The sequence below is a fragment of the Pongo pygmaeus genome, chromosome 16 (genome assembly GCF_028885625.2).
Source record: "Pongo pygmaeus isolate AG05252 chromosome 16, NHGRI_mPonPyg2-v2.0_pri, whole genome shotgun sequence".
NCBI classification, from domain to species: domain Eukaryota; kingdom Metazoa; phylum Chordata; class Mammalia; order Primates; family Hominidae; genus Pongo; species Pongo pygmaeus.
In genome coordinates this window covers 82,059,146-82,083,895 of record NC_072389.2, presented here as the reverse complement: position 1 = coordinate 82,083,895, position 24,750 = coordinate 82,059,146, and the positions used below count along the sequence as shown (strand labels likewise).

At 41.8% G+C, this 24,750-nt stretch overlaps 1 protein-coding gene across 6 annotated transcripts in view; it reads left to right on the top strand.

Moving 5' to 3' along the window:
* Window positions 1-21,016, top strand: part of SCAPER (S-phase cyclin A associated protein in the ER) — a 552,312-nt gene extending 531,296 nt beyond the window's left edge. For all 6 annotated transcript variants that reach the window (XM_063652363.1, XM_054452429.2, XM_054452422.2 and 3 more), the window contains 3 exons: window positions 15,077-15,268; window positions 17,937-17,988; window positions 20,476-21,016. In XM_063652363.1, the coding sequence (XP_063508433.1) occupies window positions 15,077-15,268; window positions 17,937-17,988; window positions 20,476-20,579 (348 nt within the window). In that variant the 3' untranslated portion in view covers window positions 20,580-21,016. The remainder of the gene's footprint in view (window positions 1-15,076; window positions 15,269-17,936; window positions 17,989-20,475) is intronic.
* The last annotated feature ends 3,734 nt before the right edge of the window (window positions 21,017-24,750 follow it).

Here is a 24,750-nt window from a genome sequence, read left to right as displayed (position 1 = left end):
TTAGCTTCTTCAGTCATAGATTCATGGCGCCTTCATCCTAGAAGGGCTCTGGGAGATATCTAGTCCATCTCCTTCATATTGTAGGTGGAGGAACTGAGGCTCAGAGAAGGAAAAGGAATTGTCAAGCGAGAATTGGCAGAGCCCAGCCTCACCAATGGCAGTTCAGTGAGTTTCCACCTCACTTTTATACTTAAGAAAGTGAATCTGTTTCGCCTGTTGCCACTTTCTGTAAATCAGAGGAAATTCACAGGAGAAATAGATGCTCAATTCATTTAATGTTTCCTTATCATTAGTCAGAAGTCATGTTAATTTGCAGAGCCAATTTGTCCACAGGGCATAATAGATTTCCTACTGGGAAAACAGCTTGTGTCTTTATAAGACAGGGCATCCTGAAAGCCTGCTGCAGCCTACTGTTTGATTAGGTAACTGCTTTGCATAAAGGATTGGCACTTTTTATTGGCCACCATTTAGTCTATTAACTGGAAAGACTGAGCCCCTTGATACCAAGGATGACTTGAGAAGAGAAACCTGGATAATAAAAGTGACGTCCCATCCTTGATGGAATGAATCTTCTGTTTCCTATAGGGTTGCAGTTTCCAATTAAAATGCTGTTTTAATCAAAAGATTCCCTGTATTTTATGGCATTTTCTTGACTCTTTCTAAATTCCTTCCCATTTAATTATTATAATGAACATAATTAGTATGTGCTGTCAACCCCTCACTTTATTTACATTTTGTATTAGATAATTAAATGTGGTCTGATAATTAACTCAAATGACTGATGATTTGACTGCCTGCATATTACTATATTGGGAATATGCACCTTTGCATACTCATTTTATTTAGCAACTGGCTTTTTCATTTGGAAAGGCCCCATAGATTGCAGCTATCAGAGTTGGAGTTTCTTGTAATCCCTGAAAGGAAGGAGCCCCTTGACCCCCTTGCCCCCATTGAGCTCTCTCTAGTGAAGTCCGTGCTGATCATGTAACTGTCTGCTCTGCACCACACCTTGTCAAAGGCTCCTGAAAGCTTCTGGGCAGATCAGAACAGGCAAGTAAGTTGGACAGCGAAGCTCGTGAAACTCGGTTCTGCCTGAGCTGCATGCCATGCATTTTCCAGCTCTTTTGTAACTCAGTGACTTAGTGAGAAACCCCAAACGTTAATTTGACTACAAATTCCGAAAATGAATCTGTTGTACTCACCTCGGGTGTTTCCCTGTGCACAGAAATAAGGAGTGGTTTCCTAGAGTCATTGTGTGTTAAGAGTGGCAGTTTTCCAGAATCCCATTCCAGCATTTAGAACTTTTAGAGGTGGCTTAATTCCTGCTCAAACATTCTTACTTCACTCTTTGCCTCAAAGGCAGATGGTCAGTCCTAGGTCACACCCACTTGGTAAACTCCCTTAGCCCCATCCCAGTTCGTGAATGGAGGCTGCGGTGGTGGGCTCAGAGTGGAAACTCCAGCACGCAAGGCCTTTCTGTTCTCCCAGAGTTGACAGCTTATTCTTTAGCTGTCACACAAGCATTCAGGTTTCTGTATTTTCTTTCTTTGTGTGACAGATACGTTCCTTTCATAAAATAGAAATACATCATGTCTAAAGAAGAGCCTGAGTTTCAGCAATGCAACCATTCTGGAACCAAGTTACTCTCAATATTATAGCACCAAAGAAAAAATGTGGGTTTTTTTTTTTCCAAAAGTAGAGCAAAAATTCTTAATTAAAAATAATTTATACCTAAATATTTATTTTGAGACTTCTGATGAGTGAACTGGCTGACATAAGAATGGAGAAATTTGCCAGTTAGCAATTTTGGCCAATTGCATTAAAAGTTACCAACTTCACAGAATCCAAATAAAAGATACCTTTTATTTTATTCATTGTTTTAGTGAATTTTTCCACACAAGGGTATTTCAAAGTGCCACATGCTCACACTAGATACATTTTTTACTCCACAAACCTCTGAGAGGTCAGAAGGAACTCCTGGCTTGCCTGAGTGGCTGTGTTGCCAGGACGTCAACTGAGGTAGGCAGCAGCCAGCCTGAGGGGCTGCTGCCAGGTCAGGAGTGTGCACGAACCTCAGTTATCCTTTGCTCACTTGAAAATCTTCTATTGGGGTATCAAATCAACACAGGAAAATGAGGCCAGAAGGAATCTTTTATCAAAGTTTAATTCATGACCAATTTTTCTGGACTTGCCTTGGTCTTCAGCCATGGAGGGGGTGTTTGTAATAAAAATCACTCTGAGATAAGACTGTATAAAGGCTTAGGCTGTAATCACAGGGAACACCTCTCCTGAGATAGGAGATTTTATATAAGACCCTCATCAGTTACAGAAAGCCCATCACGATGAAACAAACATTGGTACAGCAGTCAGGACTGCTGGATCCTTTTACAGCTTTACAGCTGTTTGACCCTGGGTAAGTCACTGCCCTTCTCTGAGCTTTAGTTTCCTGTCTGTATAAAGAGTTAGCCTGGGTGCTCTGAAGAAGCCTTTCAGCTCTGATAGAGGAAGAATAGATAATTATAAGATGAATTGGGAAGTCATGGCCAGACCAGCTGTCAGAACATTGTTCCCCATCTGTGGAGAACCTGTGAGAAGCGTCTGCCTACAGGGTTCCTTTGTGGACCAAAACGTGTAGAAGTACAGAGGATCCTCCCACCTCAGAGTCTCAGGGCTGCCACTCAAAACACTGTTTTGACACAGCTGCCAAGGGGACTTTGGAGTATCAGTCTGGTTCTGGTCAGCTGCCAGCTTCCCTTCCCAAGGGGGCATGCCTGGTTCACCTGGACATATCTGACAGGTGATAAACCTATTCTTGTCTGGAAGGCAGTGAAGGAGAATCTCCACTCACCATCTTGGACTATAGAAGTGGGAGGGAAGGAGAACTCACACCCAAATAATTATTTTACATATGGTCAACTGCTAAACTGAAAACACACCACAGAGATAACTCAGAGGTGCATTGAGATTGTGTTAGGAAAAGAAACTAGAAAATGGCTCAATGAATCAATGTGAACATTTAATGGGCCTTAATTGGAACCTTATCCTACTATACTTAGAGCAGAGAGATGAAAGCAGAAGAAATCCGAGAGACCATTTATTTCACTTGAGAAAGCAGTAAACTGGAAACTCCAAAAAGATTTGATGACTATTATATTTTTATGATTAAATAAAATTGTCATAGACTAGTGCTGGAGAGCCCATAAATGTTCCGTGGAATTTTTCCATGCTCTCTGGCAGCTATTAGGTTATGACCAGAAAACCTATCAGCCCATGCACTGCATTTATTAACCCTGCTGTTCTCATACCACCCAAAAGCTCCATAGGAAGGAAAGTTTGTCCTCAGTTCTCACAGGAAAGGTCCAAACCCTACTTAGAACCTTTGAATTTTAAGGCATTATTAAATGCTGTCCATTCATCTACCCACCTCCCTGTGCCTCCATGCACATATCCCGTTAGTCTATAATGGACATAATCTTTCCAGTAGAGTGTGTGTGTGTGTGTGTGTGTGTGTGTGTGTGTGTGTGTGTGTAAGTAATCAGTTCTCTTTTCTTAAATAAGCTAGATGAGAAAATCAGAATAGGTACTCATTGAGAATTTGGTGGTGGCATATTTTATGTGATGACTTTTTTCCTTTGTAAGAAAAAAATATTATAAGCGCCTTCTCTTTTTACCATGTTTAAATGTCGTACCTATGCAGGTATGGGCAGCATAGGATGCATAAGTACATGATTGCCCATAGCACAGGATTATATTATGTCTCCAGGTTCACAGGCCTTCAGAGATCATCTATTCCAACTCCCCTCATTTCCAGAGAGGAGAAGGACTTACTCCAGGTCACTGGAACCAGGCCTCCTGATATATTATCCAGGGCTTTCTGTGACCAGCCTTCCTCCCATCCCCAGCCCCAATGGTAAAAGAGACACAGATAATGCAAATATTAAAAAAAAAAATCCAAAATAAAGTAGTTTCTCAAATTTACGATGATATGGTGAGTCTGTAAAATTTACAAGGTCAGTGTTCTATAGATAGGGTTCTTTCTCAAATGTAAATTAAAATGGAAGCAGCACTTGCTGCCATCGTCCCTGATTAGCTGTAGAGCCCATGACTTTTAGCTTAGCCAAGTCTTTGAGAAAATCTAGCCCAATTTTCTTGTGCTGTGTTTGAACAGAATTTAAAATATGCTTCATTTAAAAAGTAACTCTTCTCACAGAATAGACAACATGAAAGAAGGAAAAAGAGGCCCTAACACAGAAGACTGGAAGGTAACTCATTCTTGGAGAAATGCCAGTATTGTTAGCTTTTCGTCCCTATGAACATTCATCACTCATTCCTTCTCTCATTTATCAACTTTTACAAAATGCCCACACTGTGTCAAACCACGTGCTAGGAGATGCAGAAATGAACACAACCCAATTCTTGTCCTTGTGACATCCACAGCCAGGGGCAGTGCCTTCAGTGCTGAGACTCATTCCTTCCTTCAGCAGACATTTATTGAGTGCCTGCAGTGTGCCAGGCACTGTTCCAGACATCCAGGATACAGTGGGAAGCAAAACAGACAAAGTCCCTGCCCTCAAGTTGCTGACATTCTCGGGGCTGGGGGAAATAATTAACAAACCTGGATCTATGCCAGAGGTTTGAGATGTAAAATGGCCTGGCAGGTTCAGGGGACTGCAAGCTGTTTATTCTAACTGGAGCTCAGGATGTAGGAGAAACAAGAGCTTAAGACTAAAGAGGCAGGCAGGGTCCAGGTCAGGAGGGACCCAAGAACTTGAGGATTGATCCCCTCAGAGATGAGGACCCCCTAAGTGTTACAGGCAAGCGAATGATACGCTCAGACTATGTCCCAAAGTCCCGGATATGGAGAATGGTAGGTGGGCATCAGACTTCCACACTGAAGCCCCAGGGCTGTAAACAAGCATCCCTGGTTCTGAAGCATTATTCTCCCCTGCAGGAATTGAATGATGTTTGAGGAGGGGAAAAGCCTTTTTTGCATTCCTCTGCTATTGGTACCCAGCACACAGCCTTTTCCCATAGGAAGCAGACAGCAGCTGGTCAGGGGCCATCTCACTCAGTTTCCCTGGAGGGACACAGCAAAACAGCCATTCACCCCTCACTACATGAGAAAAGCCCTTGTTTCTCTAGGATCACCTGGTTTCCAAAGCCTATAAAAGGCCAAGCCCCCAACTACTGGCTTTTTAGCTTCTTCTGGTGATCCTGGCTACTTTCCTTCCTCTTTCCCTTCTTCCTTCTCTCTCATCCCTCCTCGTCCTTGATACTTTGCTGGTGCTAGAGAGCAATGGATCCTTGGGACCACCGGGAAGAAGGCTAGTGCTTAAAGGGCCTACTTCCCTCATGGTCTGCCAAGGTTGCTGTACTGAATCTCAGTTTGGAAATCATCTAATGGAAGAAGCAGATCTGGGAGGATAGGAATTTGTTTGCAGTGCTAGCCAAAGGACTCTTTGTGTTTCTTTGCTCTGATTTTGACTTGATCATGTATATGCATAGACTCCTCAAACTTTTCTCCTGTGATATTAAAATAAAGCCACTTCTGTACCCTCCCTACCCTAACCCCAAGGCATCAGATTAAGCAAGGTGTGTGTGTTTGGGGCATTCCATATTCTTTATGACACATAGAGATCATTGGCCTCAAGGACCCTCTTGTCATATTGCTCCTAGGCCTGGTCTCCAGGTGTGACAAACTTGGCAAGAGCAATGTGGACAGAGATGCTTGGCTCTTGCACTGGCCTAGCCTGGCCACTGCAGCTGCTGCCTTTTTACTATAGCATTGTAGCAGGACCAGTTTTGTGAAGAGGAATGCAGCAACTACTTTGTTTCTGCTCTGCTAGAAAAAATATTTTTTGTTCCAATGATTTACAAACTCTCTCTGCTGTCTTTTTTAATGAATTTAGATGTCTAGACACCTATTTTTGCCCCTGTTAAGGACACCTTGTCTCTGACAAGGGAAAAAGTAAAACAAGAATTCTTAGGCATAAAGAATTTGCCCTGGTGAAATTTAACTATTTACATTTCTGACTCCATGTACCACTCACCCTACCACACCAACCAATGGAACTGATTTGGCCTTAGGTTTTGACAGGTGCTTACAAAGCCAGCAGAAAGAAGCTGCTTCTGCCCCACCCTACCCCTCCTCTCTATAGCACTATGCCAAGAGGCTGTTGGACCAGTTAGGGTGCTGGCCAAAATACCCAGCTAACTGTTCTCACACATAGAAAGATGGTGTTATCTGAGTCCTTGAAGGCCCGGGATGGGTAGGCCCCAGAGCTCTGGTATGGTAGGTACAGGCTCCCTGGAGTAAGGATTTGGTCCTCAGTCATTCATTCCCCAGATAGTTAATGAACACCTGCTGTTTTCTAGGCACTGTGCTAGACACTATGCCAAATACTAGGAATACAGCAGTGAATATAGGGGGCTTAACAGTGGTTAAGTGTCTGTCTGCTTACAGAGCCGACAGCCTTGAGACTGTTGAAACTGGGGATTCATAGCAGTCTGTCTTTGCCTAAACAATTGCTGTGGTATCTGGAGCAGGGCCGTATGTGGTTCTGTCTTCTGGTCTGTGGCAGGCACAGCGCTGGGGTCCCAGTGACATAAGTGTTTAGAAACTTGCCAGAGGGCCTTCTGGGGAAAAAAAAAAACTAATAAAAATAACACAATATGGAGAGCTTTCTAAAACCGCTGATGGAGTTCTCCTAAATAAGGAGAAAATGAAGGATCACTCTTAGGTCTTAGCAAAATCAGAAGAGGCAGAGTATAAGTAGGTAAAAGAGAACTTGACCATTTTCTGTTTTGTTTCCTTGAATATAAGTGAGTTCCAAAGAGCGGGGAATTTTACTATAGGACATCCTGGGTTTATCTATTATGTATGTAGATTATATGAGAGAGAGAGAGAGAGCAAGGGCTGGGTGCAGTGGCTCACACCTGTAATTCCAGCACTTTGGGAGGCCGAGGTGAGTAGATCACAAGGTCAAGAGTTCGAGACCAGCCTGGCCAACATGGTGAAACCCCATCTCTACTAAAAATACAAAAATTAGCTGGGTCTGGTGGTGGGTGCCTGTAATCTCAGCTACTCGGGAGGCTGAAGCAGGAGAATCGCTTGAACCCGAGAGGTGGATGTTGCAGTGAGCAGAGATTGCACCATTGCACTCCAGCCTGGGCGAAAACAGTGAAACTCCATCTAAAAAAAAAAAAAAAAGTGTTTAACATTAACTTTCCAGTCCCTTTTATAATATTATGATGTCTCCTTCCATCTTAAACCAATTATGCTGAATATATTATGTATTTTTTGATGCCTTCAGAAATGAGTTCCTACTATGATGTTAAGGCACATTACTATTATTAGGTATGTGGAAGCAGATTTTTAAAGTGTGGCATACTAAGTAAGGATAATTGGTTATAATTAATAAGATATTTTACTACAATACAGTAATGCTCTCTCAAGACCAACTGAAAAGGGTAGAGATACTTTTATACCAAATGATTCTAGGCAACTTTTTGAATTCTCATGTCTGCTTAAAATAATTTTAATTCTCATGCCTTCACTTACTAATGTCAGCTGGTACTTCTTCCTCTTGTCAATTTACTTAAACCAGCAGTGTCCTTTCTAGTTGTTGATTTCAGTCTACTCTAGGCCAGAAAGCCCACTTTTATTAGACTTGCTTCTGAAATGTGACTTGGTAGATTGAGTTGGAGCTTGGAAGACTTTCCTGTAAGTAACTGGCGTGGATTTTGTGGAAAAACTGGGCACTCTGTGAAGGCAAGAACGTCTCTGATTTGTTCAGTATTCCATTCCCAGTGCCTCACACCATGCTTGGCTAGAGTAGATGCTCAGCAAATATTTGATGAATGGACTAATCTCCCTGCTCAAAGGCCTGCTTGCTTCTTTTCACGTTCTTGACTGAATTCCATGTGGTCACAGTTGGAGGAAAAGGTCCCTCTGGGTGAGGGAATCAGGCTATTTTACATTTATACAACGTGATAGACTCTCCATGGGCCTTTCTAGCCACTCCTTGGAATTTTATGGAGTGAATGTGACAGTTGTCATTTTACAAATGTGAAATCTGCAAACTCTCTCCAGGAGAATTTGCATTTTTAATCCAGATTCGCGACCACTCACTATCCCACCTCCACTTTCCTTTTTTTTTTTTTTAATTTAAATTTTGGGTAACACCAAGTATTAATATTACAAATATATTTGACATGATAGCATTTGTTTCAAAAATATAAGACCAGTTTTGCAAGGCACTCAAAACCTATCAAGGCTGCTCCAGAAGGCATCCAAATAAATGGCCATCCTAAGACAGTACTAATTTAGAGTCACGTGTTCCAACAGTTCACTCCTGAGAATCTAGCCCCATCACCAACCCTTCCTCTCTTTCAAGTTCTTACATCTGATAATTTGAGACAAACCCTTGGCACAGCCAGCACATAACCAAGAACTGGTTATTTGATACCAAGCCAAGAAGAGTATAGGTTTTTGAAAAACAGTCTTTTGTGTTAGTTTAATCTATGTCAGTTGGTTTGTTTATTTGAATGGCAGTATGTCATCCTCATCTTCATCCGGGCTGGCAGAGCCATGCAAGAAGCTGGCTGGCAGCCAGTCATGGAAGTGAGTTCAGGCCTAGTGACAGAGAGCCCTTCTGCCCAGGAAGGAGTGGTCTCATGAGTCCAGTGGCTGTAGATGGGCCTTTGAGGTGAGGAAGAATCCAGCATTTGGAATAATAAGAGATTGCTAAGCCCAGCTCCACCTTCGACTAGCTGGAGGACCCGGGACAAGCTCTCTTGAACTTTCTGAGCATTAGTTTCCCCATTGTAAGAGTATAGCCATCCCTGTCTGCCCATTTCAGAGTTTAGAGACTTGGATAATGTAGGTAGAGGGGCTTTATAGTCTACTGAGTACCGTCTCTGCCAGTAACAGGTTTTCTGCTGTGTTAACTGAGGTTTTGGCAAAGCATTGTCCTAGAAGGCCTTGAATTCCTTCATACCAAGTGAAACACCAGTGTTGCCCATACCTGCAAAAGGAGGAGGCTTTTCCAGAACTCTTCTTATAACCAGACCAGGGATCCCTGAGTTGGTGCCCAGGATCCTGAGGATTCTAATCCTAATTTCCTTCTAGGGTAAAAGACAGCTTATCACAAAATCTATTCTTCAAGGACTTGATGTGCAGACCTAAGGTGATGTAGACACCATTGAAGCCTTCAATCCAAAATATGCCATCTGTATTTCATGAGACAAGATGTGGTATGATTCTCCCCCAAGGCAAGGCACCAATTAGTTTGTTAACTAGGGGCCCCCTGTCACTTTATTTCATTCATTCCAGTAACTTTGAGGCCCTCCTTCAGTGCCTAGCCCCCAGCAGAGCAAAGGAGGATTCAATACCAAAAACATAATTCCTGCCGTTCTGGAACTTGGGATTCAGCTACATATACTTAGTTATGTGATAGTTGCTGCCATGTCTTTGGGTTGAAAAAGAAAGGCTGCCTTTGGCTGTGCTGCCTGGGAAGACTTCCTGGGCTTAAGGATTTCCTTAAGTGCTTCAAGGGAAGCTCATCCTTGCTCTCAATCAGGAGCCCACAACACCAGTCTATTAGCTTTGGCTCTTCCTGCTCTGTTTTCAGGTTGACAAGCCTAACACAGCAGCCTCAAAACACACACATGCACAGTAAGTTAAGCCACTGTTTCTTTGTACCACTTACCTGTATTTCTTGGATCATGCTTTTCCTGGATTTTCTTTTCAGAGCTGTCAGAATACATTTCCTACTCTGCCACTGCATGATCCTGGCTGGCAGCCCCATCACTGTTTGCACAGCTCTCTCTCATGCAGGCAGGGCCAGGGAGAGACCTCAGCAATGGCTTCCCATGTGACATGAAACTTGCTGATGAGTCCCAGCCAGAGAGTGGGGCCTGCCTCTGCCAGACTCTGTGCTCTGAAGAGTAGTCTTTATGGAGAGATGGGGCTGGGGCGATGGGGAGGGGGGCAAGATGATGGAAAGCATTTAGGAAGCCTCACACTGGGAGGGGGCTTCAGGTCTGGCGGGAGAAGACTCAGAGCAGCAGAACTGGTCAGCTAACCAAACACTCATAACTAACATTGTTCTGTACTTTATGGTCACAGACACTGTCTCATTGGATCCTCATCTAAATCCTGAAGGCTGCCATCTACCCTCATTTTATAAAGACTCTAAGGCTCAAATTAGTTAAGTGACTATAGCAGATCAGGGGGCAGAGCCAGACCTAGAGCCGGGGGCTGCCTAACACCAGCACTCTTGAGCTGTAGCTTCATGGTTTATGGCCACTGACAGACAGTTGGCCCAGGAAAAGCCACTCAACTGACTCTGAAGTGCACCTGGTTAGAGATGGTAGCCTTTCTAATGGAACATAATTCCGGCTGAGGTTGATGAGAAATGATGAGGATTGTGCTATGGACTGAACTCTTTTCCCAGAATTCATATGTTAAAGCCCTAACCTGCAAGGTAGTTGTATTTCGAGACAGGGCTTTTAGGAGGTAATTAAATGAAGTTGTAAGGGCGGTGCCCTAATCCAGTAGGACTGATGGCCTTATAAAAGGAAAGGAGAGATCTCACTCTCTAAATGCACTCACCAAGGAGAGACCATGTGAGCACAAAGCAAGAAGGCAGCTGTCTGCAAACCAGGAAGGCCCTCACCAACCCCACCATGCTGGTTCCCTGATATAAGACTTGCAGCCTCCAGAACTGTGGAAAATAAGTTTCTGTTGTTTAAGTGGCCCAGTCTATGGTATATTGTTATGGCAGCCCAAGCCAACTAAGATAGTTTTGTACTGAATCTATAAACTTCTTCCCTCCACTGAAAATTCACCTACGGTTTCCAGGTGTCCACTAGCCTCTGCTTTGAAGACCAAAAGGGGAGCTATGCACCTACGGTCGTCTCTCCAGAGAATGATCAGGAATAGTTCCAAGGAAGCCTTGAAGTACTCTCTCTTGTGTTCTGTTTAGTCAAAGAGTTTCCATATGATTTGTCCCAAATTCAAAATGTAGGAATGTAATTTTCAGTGAGAAAGATTATATTTATTTACGATTTATTTTTATGTGTGTCTCCCATCTTTTTTTAAAATAAACTAGGGGGTACAAGTGTATTTCTGTTACATAGACATATTGAATAGTGATGAAGTCTGGGCTTTTAGTGTAACAATCACCTGAATAGTATACATTGTACCCATCAGGTAATTTCTCATTCCTCACTTCCCTCCCACTTTCCCACCTTTCCCTCCCATTTCTGTTCTTTCACTCTCTATGTTCATGTGTACACAGTATTTAGCTCCCACTTATAGGCAAAAACATGTGGTATTTGACTTTCTGAATATTTCACTTAAGATAATGGCCTCCAGATCCATCCATGTTGCTGCAAAAGACATGATTTCTTTTTTTTTATGGCTGAGTAGTATTTTATGGTGTATTTATGTATGCACATACATACCTCACTTTCTTTATCCAGTCATCTGCTGATGGATATTTAGGTTAGTCCATCTCTTTGCTATTGTGAATAGTGCTGTCATAAACATACAAGTGTGAGTATCCTTTTTATATGGTGATTTATTTTCCTTTGGGTAGATATCTAGTTGGTAGTTCTATTTTCGGTTGAGAAACCTCCATACTGTTTTCCATAGAAGTTGTACTAATTTACATTCCCACCAACAGCATATAAGCATTCTCTTTTCTCTGTATCCTTGCCAACATCTGTTATTCTTTGACTTTTCAATAATAGCCATTCTGATTGGCGTAAGATGGTATCTCATTGTGGTTTTAATTTGCATTCATCTGATGATTAGTGATGTTGAGCATTTTTTCTTATGCTTGTTGGCCATTTGTATGTCAAAAAGAATATATTTAAAGATCCAGCATTTTGGGTCATATTCTCATTCTTAATTGGGTACTTGGTGACACTGGTGTATACACTTTGTGAAAATTGAGCTTATTCACCTAAGCGAGGTAGGTGAATGGCCATAGGGGTGTGTGTGTGTGTGTGTGTGTGTGTGTGTGTGTGTGTGTGTGTGTGTGTGTGTGTGTGTGTGTGTGTGTGACATCAATAAAAAGGTTACTTCTTTTTAAATTCACCACCTTAAAACCCAGAGCAATGGAGCAATTTGCCCAGGGTCACAAAGCCAGTTGGTAAATAAATACAAGAACCCAGATCTCCTAGCTCTTTAGTTAGCACCTATTTAAGAATCACATCCAAGAACAAGGTTCCATTTCAATGTCTTTTGATCTGAATGTTGTTGGAAATTCCGTTGATTTCCTCAGAGCCCTACTCTGCATCTGAAGGTGGGCATCATATTTGAAAGACTGCTTCTCATTATTATTGAGGCCATACATGCTCCCTACTTGCTCTCTCTAGCTGATGAGCGTGGCCACCAAAGAAATCTACAGGTAGTCCATTCCCTGCCATTGGTGCAGTGCTCTGGAAGGAGGCTCTGTGGGAAGCCCCTTTATGTTTGTGTTGGCCTTGTGCACTCTGAAAGATGAGGCAGGTGGCTGGCCAGGCTCACAGTGGTGCCTGCCTGAGGACTTATGGGCAGCCCTTTGTCTGGACAAAGGTGACAGACCAACAGTTATTGACTTAGTAACAGCTCCATCAGTAAGGCAAATGGAGAGAACACCATAGTGTAAATCTGAGATGTCTCTTAATTATGCGTATTTTGTTCATTGAGCAAGACTCTCATATCCCATGACTCCACTGACTTTGGAAAGCTCCAGCAGTCCAGGTGACATTTTACCACCTAAGGCCTAAGAGTGAATGCTGGGATGAAATAAAACTGAGCCCTGCTCTCATCTCCACATCTTTCAAAAAGCCCCTCAGACAACCCTCTCAAGACAACCCTACCCCAAACCCTGATCATTAAGGTCAGGCTATTTGCATTCCCAGCCCTGCCCCCTGCCCCAAAGGGTAGTGCTTAGTCCAATTCAGCTGACGGTTCATCTGTGCTCAACATCAGACTGCCACCCTCTGTGCCACAAGCCCACCTGAATTAGCCCACTGAGTGTTAGTGCTGCAAGCTGGCCCCTTCCTGAACCTCCTGATCCTGTCTCCACAATGTTTAAAATGTGGTTGGAAAGACAGTGTAGACTAGATGTCCCATTCTGGCTCATAACCAAGCCATGGGGTGGTAGGGTTGGGGGTTCTCATCAGTCCTAGTAGACTCCTTACCTATAGCCTGGTTAAGTCCTGTCATAGGTGGTCCAATGGGTAAAGCTCCTTAGAAGTCCATGGTAACCAAACTGCCTACATCCATTTGCATCTTCTGCAATCCAGGGATTTAAAAGTAATGGCTTCTGGCAAGTCATCTCACTGCACTGCTGGTCATCTCTGTAAACTTGCTCTGTAAATGGCAGCTGATAACTAGCTCTGTTCCTTGAGGGAACCAACAGGTCCCTAAGGGGCTCTGCCTCACCCCAGTGAGGTTCAGGAGCCCAAATGGAGTAAGTTCCAGTTAAGCTCTTCATGTTCTGTGCTGATATGCCAGGCACCAGGAGTTGTCTTTAACACTGTACCTGCGCCAGCCAGACTGGCCAGTGTAACATTTTTCAATTAGAAAATCTTCCAATAATAGCGTTTTAACAATGAAGTTCTAAAGAAAAAACTTGTTCTTAATTTTTGTCCAAGGAGGGGAAAAAAAAGAAGACTTCTAATAATCATATCATCATAAATTCTAATGTGGTGAACATTTGGCTGTGTTACAAAATTTGCAGCTAATAGTTAAAATAAAGATTTAAGTAAATGCCTTTATCAATAAAGTAAATGATAGGGCATATTCTTCTCAGCCAGAGTCAGAAATGGCAGCACATAGCCATGTGCTGAATTGTCACACAGTGCGAGTCTTTAAAATTCCTTCTGGATTTGAAGGTATTAACAAGTCCCTATCAACAGTCTCTAAAGGCTTTTGATGTCATTTTAGCTATTGAACAAAAATATGTGAACTATTACTTTGTTGATTTTGTTCTTAAACTAAACTGCATTATCATCTGAGAGTGTGTTCTTAAAGTATTGTTAAAAGTACTTTGAAAACTTGTAAATCCCTGTAATTTATGTTTCTCCTGCCTCTGCTGTTTCATTCTTTCCTTCTGGTTTTAATTTGAATGTAGTCCTGTCTGGGTGTGTACCTGTAAAATTGTGTTTTTCCAAGTACAATTTACAGTTCTGACCTTAGGTTTACAGTGTTCCTAACCTTCTAGGAGGTTCCTCCTATACCACGAAGTGGGCTTTGGGTCACCCAGCTCTTTCATAATAGAACTGTCTAATCAAGGTTACTTGAAACAGATATAATTTTGACATTTCTTAGTTTATCATGGAGGCCTAGGGAGTAAATTAAGAGGGCTTCCCTGCAAGCCCATTCGTTGCATTGCCCTATTTCTTTAAATGTACACAGTTGTAAACTTAGACTGCTTCAAGACAACAGTCTCATTTATCTAAACAGTTCTCCTTTTAGACTCAGTGGCACTGATGGAAACAAAAATAAGAAGTATAGATTGGAGGAAGGGTCTTTTGGAGCCTATAACTTTTTTTTGAAACACTTCCCATTTTCCTTAGAATTATCTTTTCTTTCTTGGACCTGCCGGCATACAGAATAGATCTGTCTGCATTGAGTGTATTCAGTTAGCTAAGCTAAGGGAAGGCTGCAGTGGGCAGGGCCTTACTTTCTTGTGAGTGAGCTCTTTGCAGGTTTTAAGGAATATGACTACTCTGCTTTAAGGGGGCCTGGGGAGCACTCTGTTAAAGCAAAGTGCATTCTGAATCCATTTCATAGGCATCCTTACTCCGTGGCAGCTACACCTTTCATCGTGGATTATAATAACTTTTCAATGAGTGCAAAACTTTCAGGATCTTTTCCTTAAGTTGGGAAATGAGATTTTTTTTTTTTTCTGCTCTTTTCAAGTATCACTTAAATTAAGCTCTGGTACGGAGTTAGGAGTCTTTTTCTTTACACTCCTTCAGCATGTTTTCCATGGTTCTAGCCGACACTGTGCAGGCGGGTGGGGGACAGGCTGGGGCATTTTGGCAGCTGACCTGGGCTGCTCTTCCATTTCAGGTGATCGTGCAGTCCGGCCGCCACCCCACAGTGCTGCAGAAGCTCTGCCAGTTGCCCTTCCAGTATTTCAGTGACCCACGGCTGATCAAAGTACTGTTCCCTTCACTTATCGCTGCTTGTTACAACAACCATCAGAACAAGATCATTCTGGAGCAAGAGATGAGCTGTGTTTTACTGGCCACTTTCATTCAGGTACCTTCTATATTATACCTAATTGTCTAGTTTTATGTGTAAACTAATGCGACAGAAATGTAAAAGTAAGCAAGCTGTTTATTTTTGCCTTCCATACTACCTTTTAAAATCTTCACATATTTATGTGCTCCAAAATTAATTTCTAAAATATCAGCATAGTTTCTGAAATATTACTGGAACTGCGATTGGGTGTTGTATAATTTCTACTTGGAGGATTTCAAAGAAAGGATACTTTTCCAGTTAATGAAATGGTAACCCGTACTCAGGAAATGTTTTTAAAAGACTGCCAGACTTCTTTAAGGCTTTAACTATTGTATTTATCTTGCTTTTATTCTAACTATAGGAAATAGATAATTGCTGAAGAAAGATGAATTAAAATTAGTTTATTTGTACATTTTTAAATAAATATGATTTTCATATATGTGTAAAATAAAAACCTGTTATATTGATTTTTTTAATGTAAAACAACTTTTAAGTACAGCCTTATATTTTAAATTCTGTAGGGCTAGAATCAGAATTACTGCCATAGCAAAGTACTATTTCCACATCTAAATTAGTCAGCTGAAAAACCAAGTTGACTATGCTTTAACATTTGCTGCTAACTCATCCTGTGAATTTCTTTTTGTCATTGTAGAGCATTATTTCCTGAAAATCTCCCATTTCTTTCACATGTTCCACCATAAGATGTGTTTTTGCTCCATGACACACATGTGATGAGTAGACAGTACTTTCTGGTCTTCAGAATAATGAAACAGAAAGCAGAGTTCTCTATTAGTATTCTTCCATATTCTGGTGAATATACATCTATCTCTGTCAAAAGGATATGATAGTGCCCAGCTGGCTGGGAACTAGAGGATAGCTAAGGAGTTCCCCGAGCCCTCTTCATCTTAGACAACATTTCAAAGTTTATGTTTTCCAAACTATCCTGTATTAGATAATTAATAAACGCAACTAGATCAGTTATGTTAGAAAAGTTTTGTTTTCAGCTTAATTGTTCTGTTTGAATCTACGTTTTATTTTCTGAAAAAAAAGTTAGATATTTAGATCTACAAATATGGATTTCAAAAACTGTCTTATAGTTAATATCTTAAGAAAATTTTACAGTATATAACATCATATCAACACTTAGGATTCTTCATATATTTTTAGAGCCTTAGGATTAAATTAAATAGAAAATACATTATGGGCCAGGTGTGGTGGCTCACATCTGTAATCCCAGCACTTTGGGAGGCCGGGTGAGCAGATCACTTGAGGTCAGGAGTTTGAGACCAGCCGGGCCAACATAGTAAAACCCCGTCTCTGTGGGCACCTGTAATCCCAGCTACTCGGGAGGCTGAAGCAGGAGAGTAGCTTGAACCTGGGAGGCAGAGGTTGCAGTGAGCCAAGATCATGCCACTGAACTTCAAGCTGGGTGACAGAGCGAGACTGCATCAAAAAAAAAAAAAAAGAAAATACAAATACATTATGGATAATTTTAAGAGTGTGCTCTTTCTAAATTCAGATTATTCATTCTTTTATTGAACAGGTAATTTTTGAGTGTGTAAGGTGTGCTGGGCACTGCTCTAGGCACTGCAAATACAGCAACAAATAAAACAGATAAAAATTCCTGCCTTCACAGATCTTTCATTAAAGTGAAGAAGAGTCAAGCAAAAGACAAAAAAAAATTAGTAAAACAAATAGTATGTCAGATACTATGTTAAGTGCTATGGCAATAAGTGCTGTGGAGAAAAGTAAGGCAGGAAAAGGAGCTAGGGACTTCAGGGAGATGATGTGCAGGTTTTTATGATGTGGGCAGAGAGGCCTCAACAAAGACAGTGATGTTTGAGCGAAACCAATTTCACATCTGTATCAGCTTAGTTCCTTATGTTTTCAACTGCATAGACAATGACTTATAATGATGCAAATGATATCAGGATCTCAAGATTATATATATTTCTTGTGTTTATCTGATATTGATCACAAAGTACTAAGTCTACCTTTCTCTATTACAAAAAAAATCTGTAACATAAATTTTGTAAATGCTAAAAAAAATTTCTTATATTGTTTATTTCAGATAGCATATTAGACTTATGGAGTTAAATCAAGTTCTTTTTTCTATAAATAATTGTGCTTAAGAGAATGAATATAGATAGGATTTTAGTTTATAATGTGGTTCCTCAAGGTCTCTATGTGTTACATTATAACTGAGTTACTAGAAAATGATATTAAAATAGCAGTTGGTTGTCTTAGGTTTCTGAAGATTTACATATTTTATATTACATTTTTCATTTTCCATCTACATGCAGAATTACCAGGCTTTTAAAATTTAGCTACAGAATACATAGGGCTTTCATATTTGTACTTTTTTAAAAAATGATCAAAACCTATTGATATTTTAAGATAGTAAATTTGGCTTAAATTTTAGTTTATTAGATAAAAAGTTGTAATTTCCAAAGTAGGCAGCAAGTTGTCCCCTGGTGATAATTTAGCAAGATGTAAGTCATTACTATTTGGTTTAAATTTATGAGAACCTGGACTACATAACATCAGTTTCTTCAGCGTTTATATTTGGGCCCCAGAATATTCATACAAAAGTGGTTGCATGAATCAGAAGTATATTTAAAGCCACCCTTAGTGAAATTCTCTGTTCATAGCATTGATAGAAAAACACTTTTCTTTCCTCATACAGGATTTGGCACAGACTCCAGGTCAAGCAGAAAACCAGCCTTACCAACCCAAAGGTATGTCTCTATTGAAATTAAATTTCATGTGTTTGTTAGCCAAATGGACATCTTTCTTATCCTTTCCTCTGGAACTGTTACATTATATGTACAATTTTATACATAACCTAAAAATATTTGAGATTCAGATACCAAGTATATTTCAGTAAGTAAAGAAATCGATTTTGTCATGAAGCATGAATGCATCCAAATATGTATAGAAATCTATGGGAGTAAAAGAAAAGCACAAATATCTTTGTATAATTTATAATCATCTCATGTAAGATATATTAAATGGTGAATAATTACTAAAGAGCCGCTTTGTAATACAGGAGCCAGCTCATTAATACTGGCCCACATTTCTCACATAAATGCTGAAATCACATAGGTTTGGTTCCTTATCCATGTTCAGAATAAAGTTATCAGTAATAGTAGCCCACAATTTCCCCCTAAGTTCAAGTAGTTGAACTTTTGTTTTGAAAATAATTGTTTTACATGTAGAAAAAGTCATCTAATTGGCAAAGTCCAGGGCAAAAGATTTACAAGTTTTTTTTTTTTTTTTTCCTATAGCATTCCTGCTGGGGTATTTGCTGTGATCAGAGTTAGAGATGTAGAATTTTTACTGCATTTTTACTTTTTTAAATATTCTGCTACCCAGACTGTAATTGAGAAGTACAAGTTGCTCTTTGGCTGTTATGACAGCATCTCTGATGAATGAGACCCTAATCCAGATCTTCTTCAATTCTTCCATTAGTCTGATAGTCTTTAAAGTGGCCATTTAGAGGTACACTCCCAGCAGGACCCTTTAGGGCACCCACCAAGAAACCCTTACTTGGTGGGGGCGGGGGTGTTACCTTGGATTCTTTCACACACACACACACACAAAAAGTCCTCTACAGTGGACAGGTGTTGAAAAGCGCACAGAAGAAAATATAACTAAAGCTATTACAATATCATGAAAAAAAAGACGTTTTATTGACTCAGGCACCCAGAAAAGTTAAACAGAAAGCTATGCAACTTTTCAGAAATTCAAGTCATCATCCTTGTTGGTACCATTTGTCTGAGCAAGAATTAGTCTGCAAGTTCAGTTCTGCCCTGACCCAGTCACAGCCTTTTTTTGTTTTGTTTTGTTTTGTTTTAACTACTGGAGGATACTTGGGAGAAATCAGCAAAATGTGTTACTGTTCTTACAAAACAATTTCATTTTGAATAAATTAAAATGCTTAGAAAAATCTAGTGTATTTATTTTCAATTGTACAGCAGTTTTGTTTTGTTTTGTTTGCCACTAAGAAGCATAAGCATTTTTTTCTTACTCTTTCTCCTGATCATAAAGATGAGTCACAATTTGTTACACTGTCTGGAAGACACAGTCCCAGAAGCTGCCTCTGTCTGCTTGGTGGACTGAGGCCTGTGGAAGTCTCAACCTTCTTTCTTTTCCAAGGGACCATCTTCCCTGATTTTCATGCTTTCCCTGGTTATAGTAGGCTTAACCCACAGAACAGCAAAGGGGGAATTGGTCTCTCCTTTGCTCAGAAGGGTTATCACTATGTTAATGACAGCTCATAATATGTTGCTTGATTTTTTTTTTTTTTAATGATGATGCCTCACTAAGTTGCCAGTTTGCACCTTGGGTATTTATTTGTTCCCCTTTTGCCTAGATTAAGTCCTCATAAAATGTCTCAAGATATTTTGAGTTAATTGTCCAGGTAAACCTTTAAGTATAAAAGCAGCTCTTGGTAATACCACATTCCTATTGCCCAGGAAGAATTTTGGTTTTCAAATACCTACTGCCTGTCTAGCTGCGATTGTTTACTTTACCTACGTCACTGGCCAGTAAACCTCCTATCATTCATTCCTACTGCTTTGTTAGATAGGCTGTGCCATATTTGAATAATTTTAAAGATATACTTAAAACTACATTCATGTTTTAAATTAAATAGACTTTCAGGAAACGTCATCATTTACATAGTTTTCCCCCTTTCGTGGCTAACTTAAGGATAGAATATAGGACTGTCATTTTAGTGTTTTTTTTTTTTTTTTTTTGGAGACAGGGTCTCTCTATCTTGCCTATCCTGGAGTGCAATGGCTACTCACACGTGCGATCATAGCAAACTATAGCCTCTAACTCCTGGGCTCAAGCATTCCCCTGACTTCAGCCTTCCAAATAGCTGGGACTACAGGCGCGCACCACTGTGCTTGCCTGGTTGCTAATGTTTTTCTCATTGTGGAGTCCAAAAACATCTTTTTTTTGTAATTTATATAGGGGTTAATGTCTGAATATGTTAAAGGACAAACTGGATTGTGGTTAAAATATATGTCATATATTTTATACTACAGATAGATTGATACACATAGATCAATCACCTTATTTACCTAAAATGTGTCATGGTTTATTTGAAGTGGATATCTCCATTTTATACTCAGATATGAAAATAAGTTTAATTTATGAATCTTCAAAGAATTTAACCCTCTTTTATTTAACTTTTTTCTCTTTTTTCCCCCTCTCAGGGAAATGCCTTGGTTCCCAAGACTATCTTGAGCTGGCTAACAGATTTCCTCAGCAGGCCTGGGAAGAAGCTCGACAGTTTTTCTTGAAAAAAGAGAAAAAATAAATGTTTTGGTTGATTCTGTATTTGAGTACCCTTGTTAATATTTTAAATTGTTCAAACAAACATTCTAATTGTTCCTTAAGAACTCATTTTTACATGTTTATACTCTCCCCACACTGTAGATATGGCATGTACTTTACACTATTTATAATGACTGTAGATACTTGAATGTTCTACTTGCTAATTTTGCAAGTTGAGTTTATTTCATTTATGCAGAATATCTTGGAGTTTGGTAACTTCCATCTTATGATAATATATACTTTGCATTTGTAATATGGGTGAAAGTAGACATAAAATTAGCAAGTCTGTTTTGTTCTTGTAATAAAGTAACTTATTCTGTTTTCATTGTTGACTTTTCATGTTAAGGAAATACGAATCTGAAAGAAAAATGTTAACTCCAGCTCTTGAAGTATCTTAAATAAAGACTTAATTAAAGTTTACCTGCCCTAAATTTAACTTTTTAAGGTCTACGGTAAAGATATTTGCAACACTTTTACATTCTGACTACATAATATGTTTGGGGGCTATTTGAAATCAACTTAGGGCATTGTATTCATTGGTCTGCCCGAACTCTCCTGGCAGACAATCCTGAGAAACTCTCTTGGCATTGCCGAGCTGAAATTATTCTCCTAAGTAAAAATTAGTGATAAAAAAGATGTGTCCTAGTGAATCACCCTAGAGTATTTTCTCACATGATTGTGAAATGAAGCAATGCTGAAGTAAAAGTCACGCTGAAGTAAAAGTCACACAGAAGGTCCCGATGGTTCTGAATGAGTTTCACATAACTCCTGTGCACCTCTCAGTGTCTGCCTGGAGATGTTGACCTTTTCATGTCTTGTTCTCATCGTTTCTCCACTAAGCCGATGGTCAGTGCTAAGCCGTTCACTGAGTGACATCAGTAGTAATTTCTGTCAGATAATGATCAAACATTACCAAGAAAAAAGATCCGGTTGGGGAAAAAGATCTGAAAATGTATTCGCCTCGACAGTACGGCGCGGGGAGGGACTGGAAAATACAGAAGTTTTATGTTTTTCAAAAGCAAACTTACCCACCTAGCGTTCTGGACCCTTCTTTTTGGAGCCTCATAGAGCTGCCGGGTTACATATTTGCTATTTTTTACTTCTTTGCAAACAGAAAATTAAAAGGTATGATTAAAAAAAAAAAAAAAAAAAAAAAAAACGAGCTCCTCCCTGTGCGATCGGCGTCCCCGCCGCCGCGGGACCCTGGCGTCTCCCGGGCTCAGCCCAGCCGAGCCCCCACCCCGCGGGTCTCCAGCGCGGCGCTCCGGCTCGAGGGCGGGGACCGGCAGCTCCAAGCCAGAGGGACGGGCTCTAGGGCCACCCCTCCAGCCTCGCGTGGCGAATCCGCCGCCGGGCACCGGAGAGCGGGACCCAGGACTCCAGCCGCTGGCCGCGGGTGCTCAGCAACTCCCGGAGCCGCAGGGCCGGGCTGAGCTCCGCGCCTGCGAGACCGAGGGGTGGCCCCTGGCGCCACCAATGATCCTCCCGGGCGGGGGCTGCCGCGGGCCCAGCGAGCGGCCCCGGGGGACGGAGGCAGGTGTCGGCCGCAGGCTCCTTCCACACCAGGGATAGGAGTTCCCAAAACTCGCTGGCCCCGCGCTCTCGGACGCAGGATCCTTGCAGCTGAAAGGAATCATCAAGTATTTATAAGATTTCCTGCAAGACGCTTCACAATAGAATATACTTATCTGGTCGGAAATTTGCCAAAAGCCATAAATAATTGAGACAGCTGTGACTAACCTCCCAGAAACCATACCAGAATTCGCAATTAAACATTTAATTGAACTGTCTCATTGCCCCCTCGTCCCGAAGAGAAGGAGGAGTAAAAAGCAAACTCAGGCCCCACCCAGCCGGGAGCCTGCGCGGCTCGGGCCCGGGAGCGCCCCGGTGCCTCCCGGCGCACGCGTTTCCTGGGGGTCTCGAGTTCACTGCTTTCGGGCGCCCCGGCCCGGTCCGGGCGATTTAAGCTCCAGCTCCCCGTGCTTTAACGGCTTCTAAACTCTCCGGGGCTCGGGGGAGCGCAACGCCCAGGTGAGCGCGGCCGCGTCCAGTTGCAGCTCGCGGGGTCGCAGTGCCGCCACAGGTTGCTTTCTCCCGGGGCGAGGGCCGCCCCCCGGCTCTCCAGAGGCTGAGGGGCCGCAGCGGAGACCGCTGGGCGGAGGCGAAAGGCCTCTGCTGGGCCCAGCCTGTGAAGTTGACGGTGCGACTGGCGTATTCGCAGTGAAAGCGACAACTTCGCCCGGGCTTTACAGCCCAGAATTTGGGTCAGGTAGGAGAGGCTGCCCAAGGCCCGGGAGCAGCGACGTTTGAACGCTCAGCGGCGTTGCCCAAGCCAATTCCCCGCAGCGGCGGCGGCTCCCTTCCCCCGGAGCTCTGCGGGTCACGCCGCCCCAGACTCGCAACTGTACGTCAGAGCCGCAGCTTCGGGCCCGGCCACTCTCCCGCCCTCCAGACGCCAGCAGTCGCGAGGCTGGGACCTCGAACCCTGAACCTGGCCCCGGGGAGCCTCGGTCCTGACCGCGGCCTTCCTGGGCTATTTCTTCCAGGGCTCTTTGCCACGTTCTGGAAAGTCTTGAGTCTCGATAATCTGGAAAGAAATTACTCCTCACAATCCCCTATTCTTCCACTTCCTCGTCCCTGCTCCCTCCCCCCTCCTTCCCCCACGCCCGAACACGGGGATCTCCGGTCAGCTACTCTCAAACCACGCCTTAACTTAAACACGCTCTTTCCCAACGGGGAACCGGCCTTCCTGAGCTCCTGCCGGCCCCTGGGCTCACGCCTTGACCCACTCCCCCGCTGGCTCTGACCTTCCGGACCAGGAGGTACCGAGGCAGATGGCTGGATTCACCTTGCACTCCCGCCTCTCTGGCTGTATTGTTGCTGGGGCCCCAAATGTGCTTTATACATTGAGCCGCTCCCTACCCAACTCCACATCTGAATCCCAATGAAGTATTTCCTTGTGCCCTTTCTTGCTCTCATTACCACTCTCAACCTAGCTCTATTCATCTGCATCTTTCATGCACAGTCTCCATCAACAAGGTGCTAGTCTGTACTTGGCCACACAGTCCTCATAACTGCACTGAATCCCAGTATTTTCAAGAAAGTTTACTTTTACATCAATCAGACCCCGATTTAAAAGCCTCTAATCTTTCCCGCATCAGCTTAATAAACTCTGAATTTCCTGCTTTTATCACCACTCCACTGGGAACTTCTCTGCAAATATTCATCCATTGTTTCTCTAGCATGCTGCTATTTGGCTAATTCTCTTGCTCTCTTTGGTGAACACCCATGAGAAAGCACAGCTAACTAAATGTGTGGCCATCTATGTCCTCCCCTAGGCAGAAGAGGTAGAACCTCAAATTTTCTAGAGAACAATCTTAGACAATATCCATTTAAACCCTGTATTTGCAGCTCTGACAACATTGAGCTTTGTTATTCCATATTCAAAACATAAAGCCTGATTTCTGTTCCACAATCCATTAAATATTAAAGTTTGTTGGGAATACCGCCACAGGGACTGTGAATTTCCCAGAATTATGCAGTCTTTCAATATGTATTAAATTTTGTGTAAAAACTTATAGCCATAAACTGTCTATTTCTGGGAATCCCTTTCCTGCCTCAATTGCACAGAGCTATCCAAATTAATAGTTAAGTCTTCTGAGAAAACCGTATTCTAAAGTGAATCTAGCTAAATAACTCCCGCTTTCCACCTATGGCCTCTCTTATTGAATTGAGTTTTTACTATGCAATTGGGTATCTCCTGTTAAAAGTTCAGTAAGTATAAAATACAACACTTGTAATTGTTACAGGTAATTTAATTTATGGGGAAATCCCTACTGTATTACAAAAGATGTTTAAAGATGACTTGGGAACCAGTAAAACTGATATTTATTAATGTAACTAACCAAGCGTAGATGTGACACCTCACTAGGGACCACTGTAATAAGGCTTCAGAGTTGAATCCTTTCCCTGGAAACCCACATAGAAAACGATGCACCCCTTTGGGTGGGTAGCAACTATGGAAGAGAAAAGCTTGTAATGTTTTGTACAGTGATACAGAGAGATGCGGGAATCTTAACACACAATAACCACTTTTATCTAGGTAATTTCCCAATATTCAAAAAAGACAGACACAATCATATAAATAACAAAAA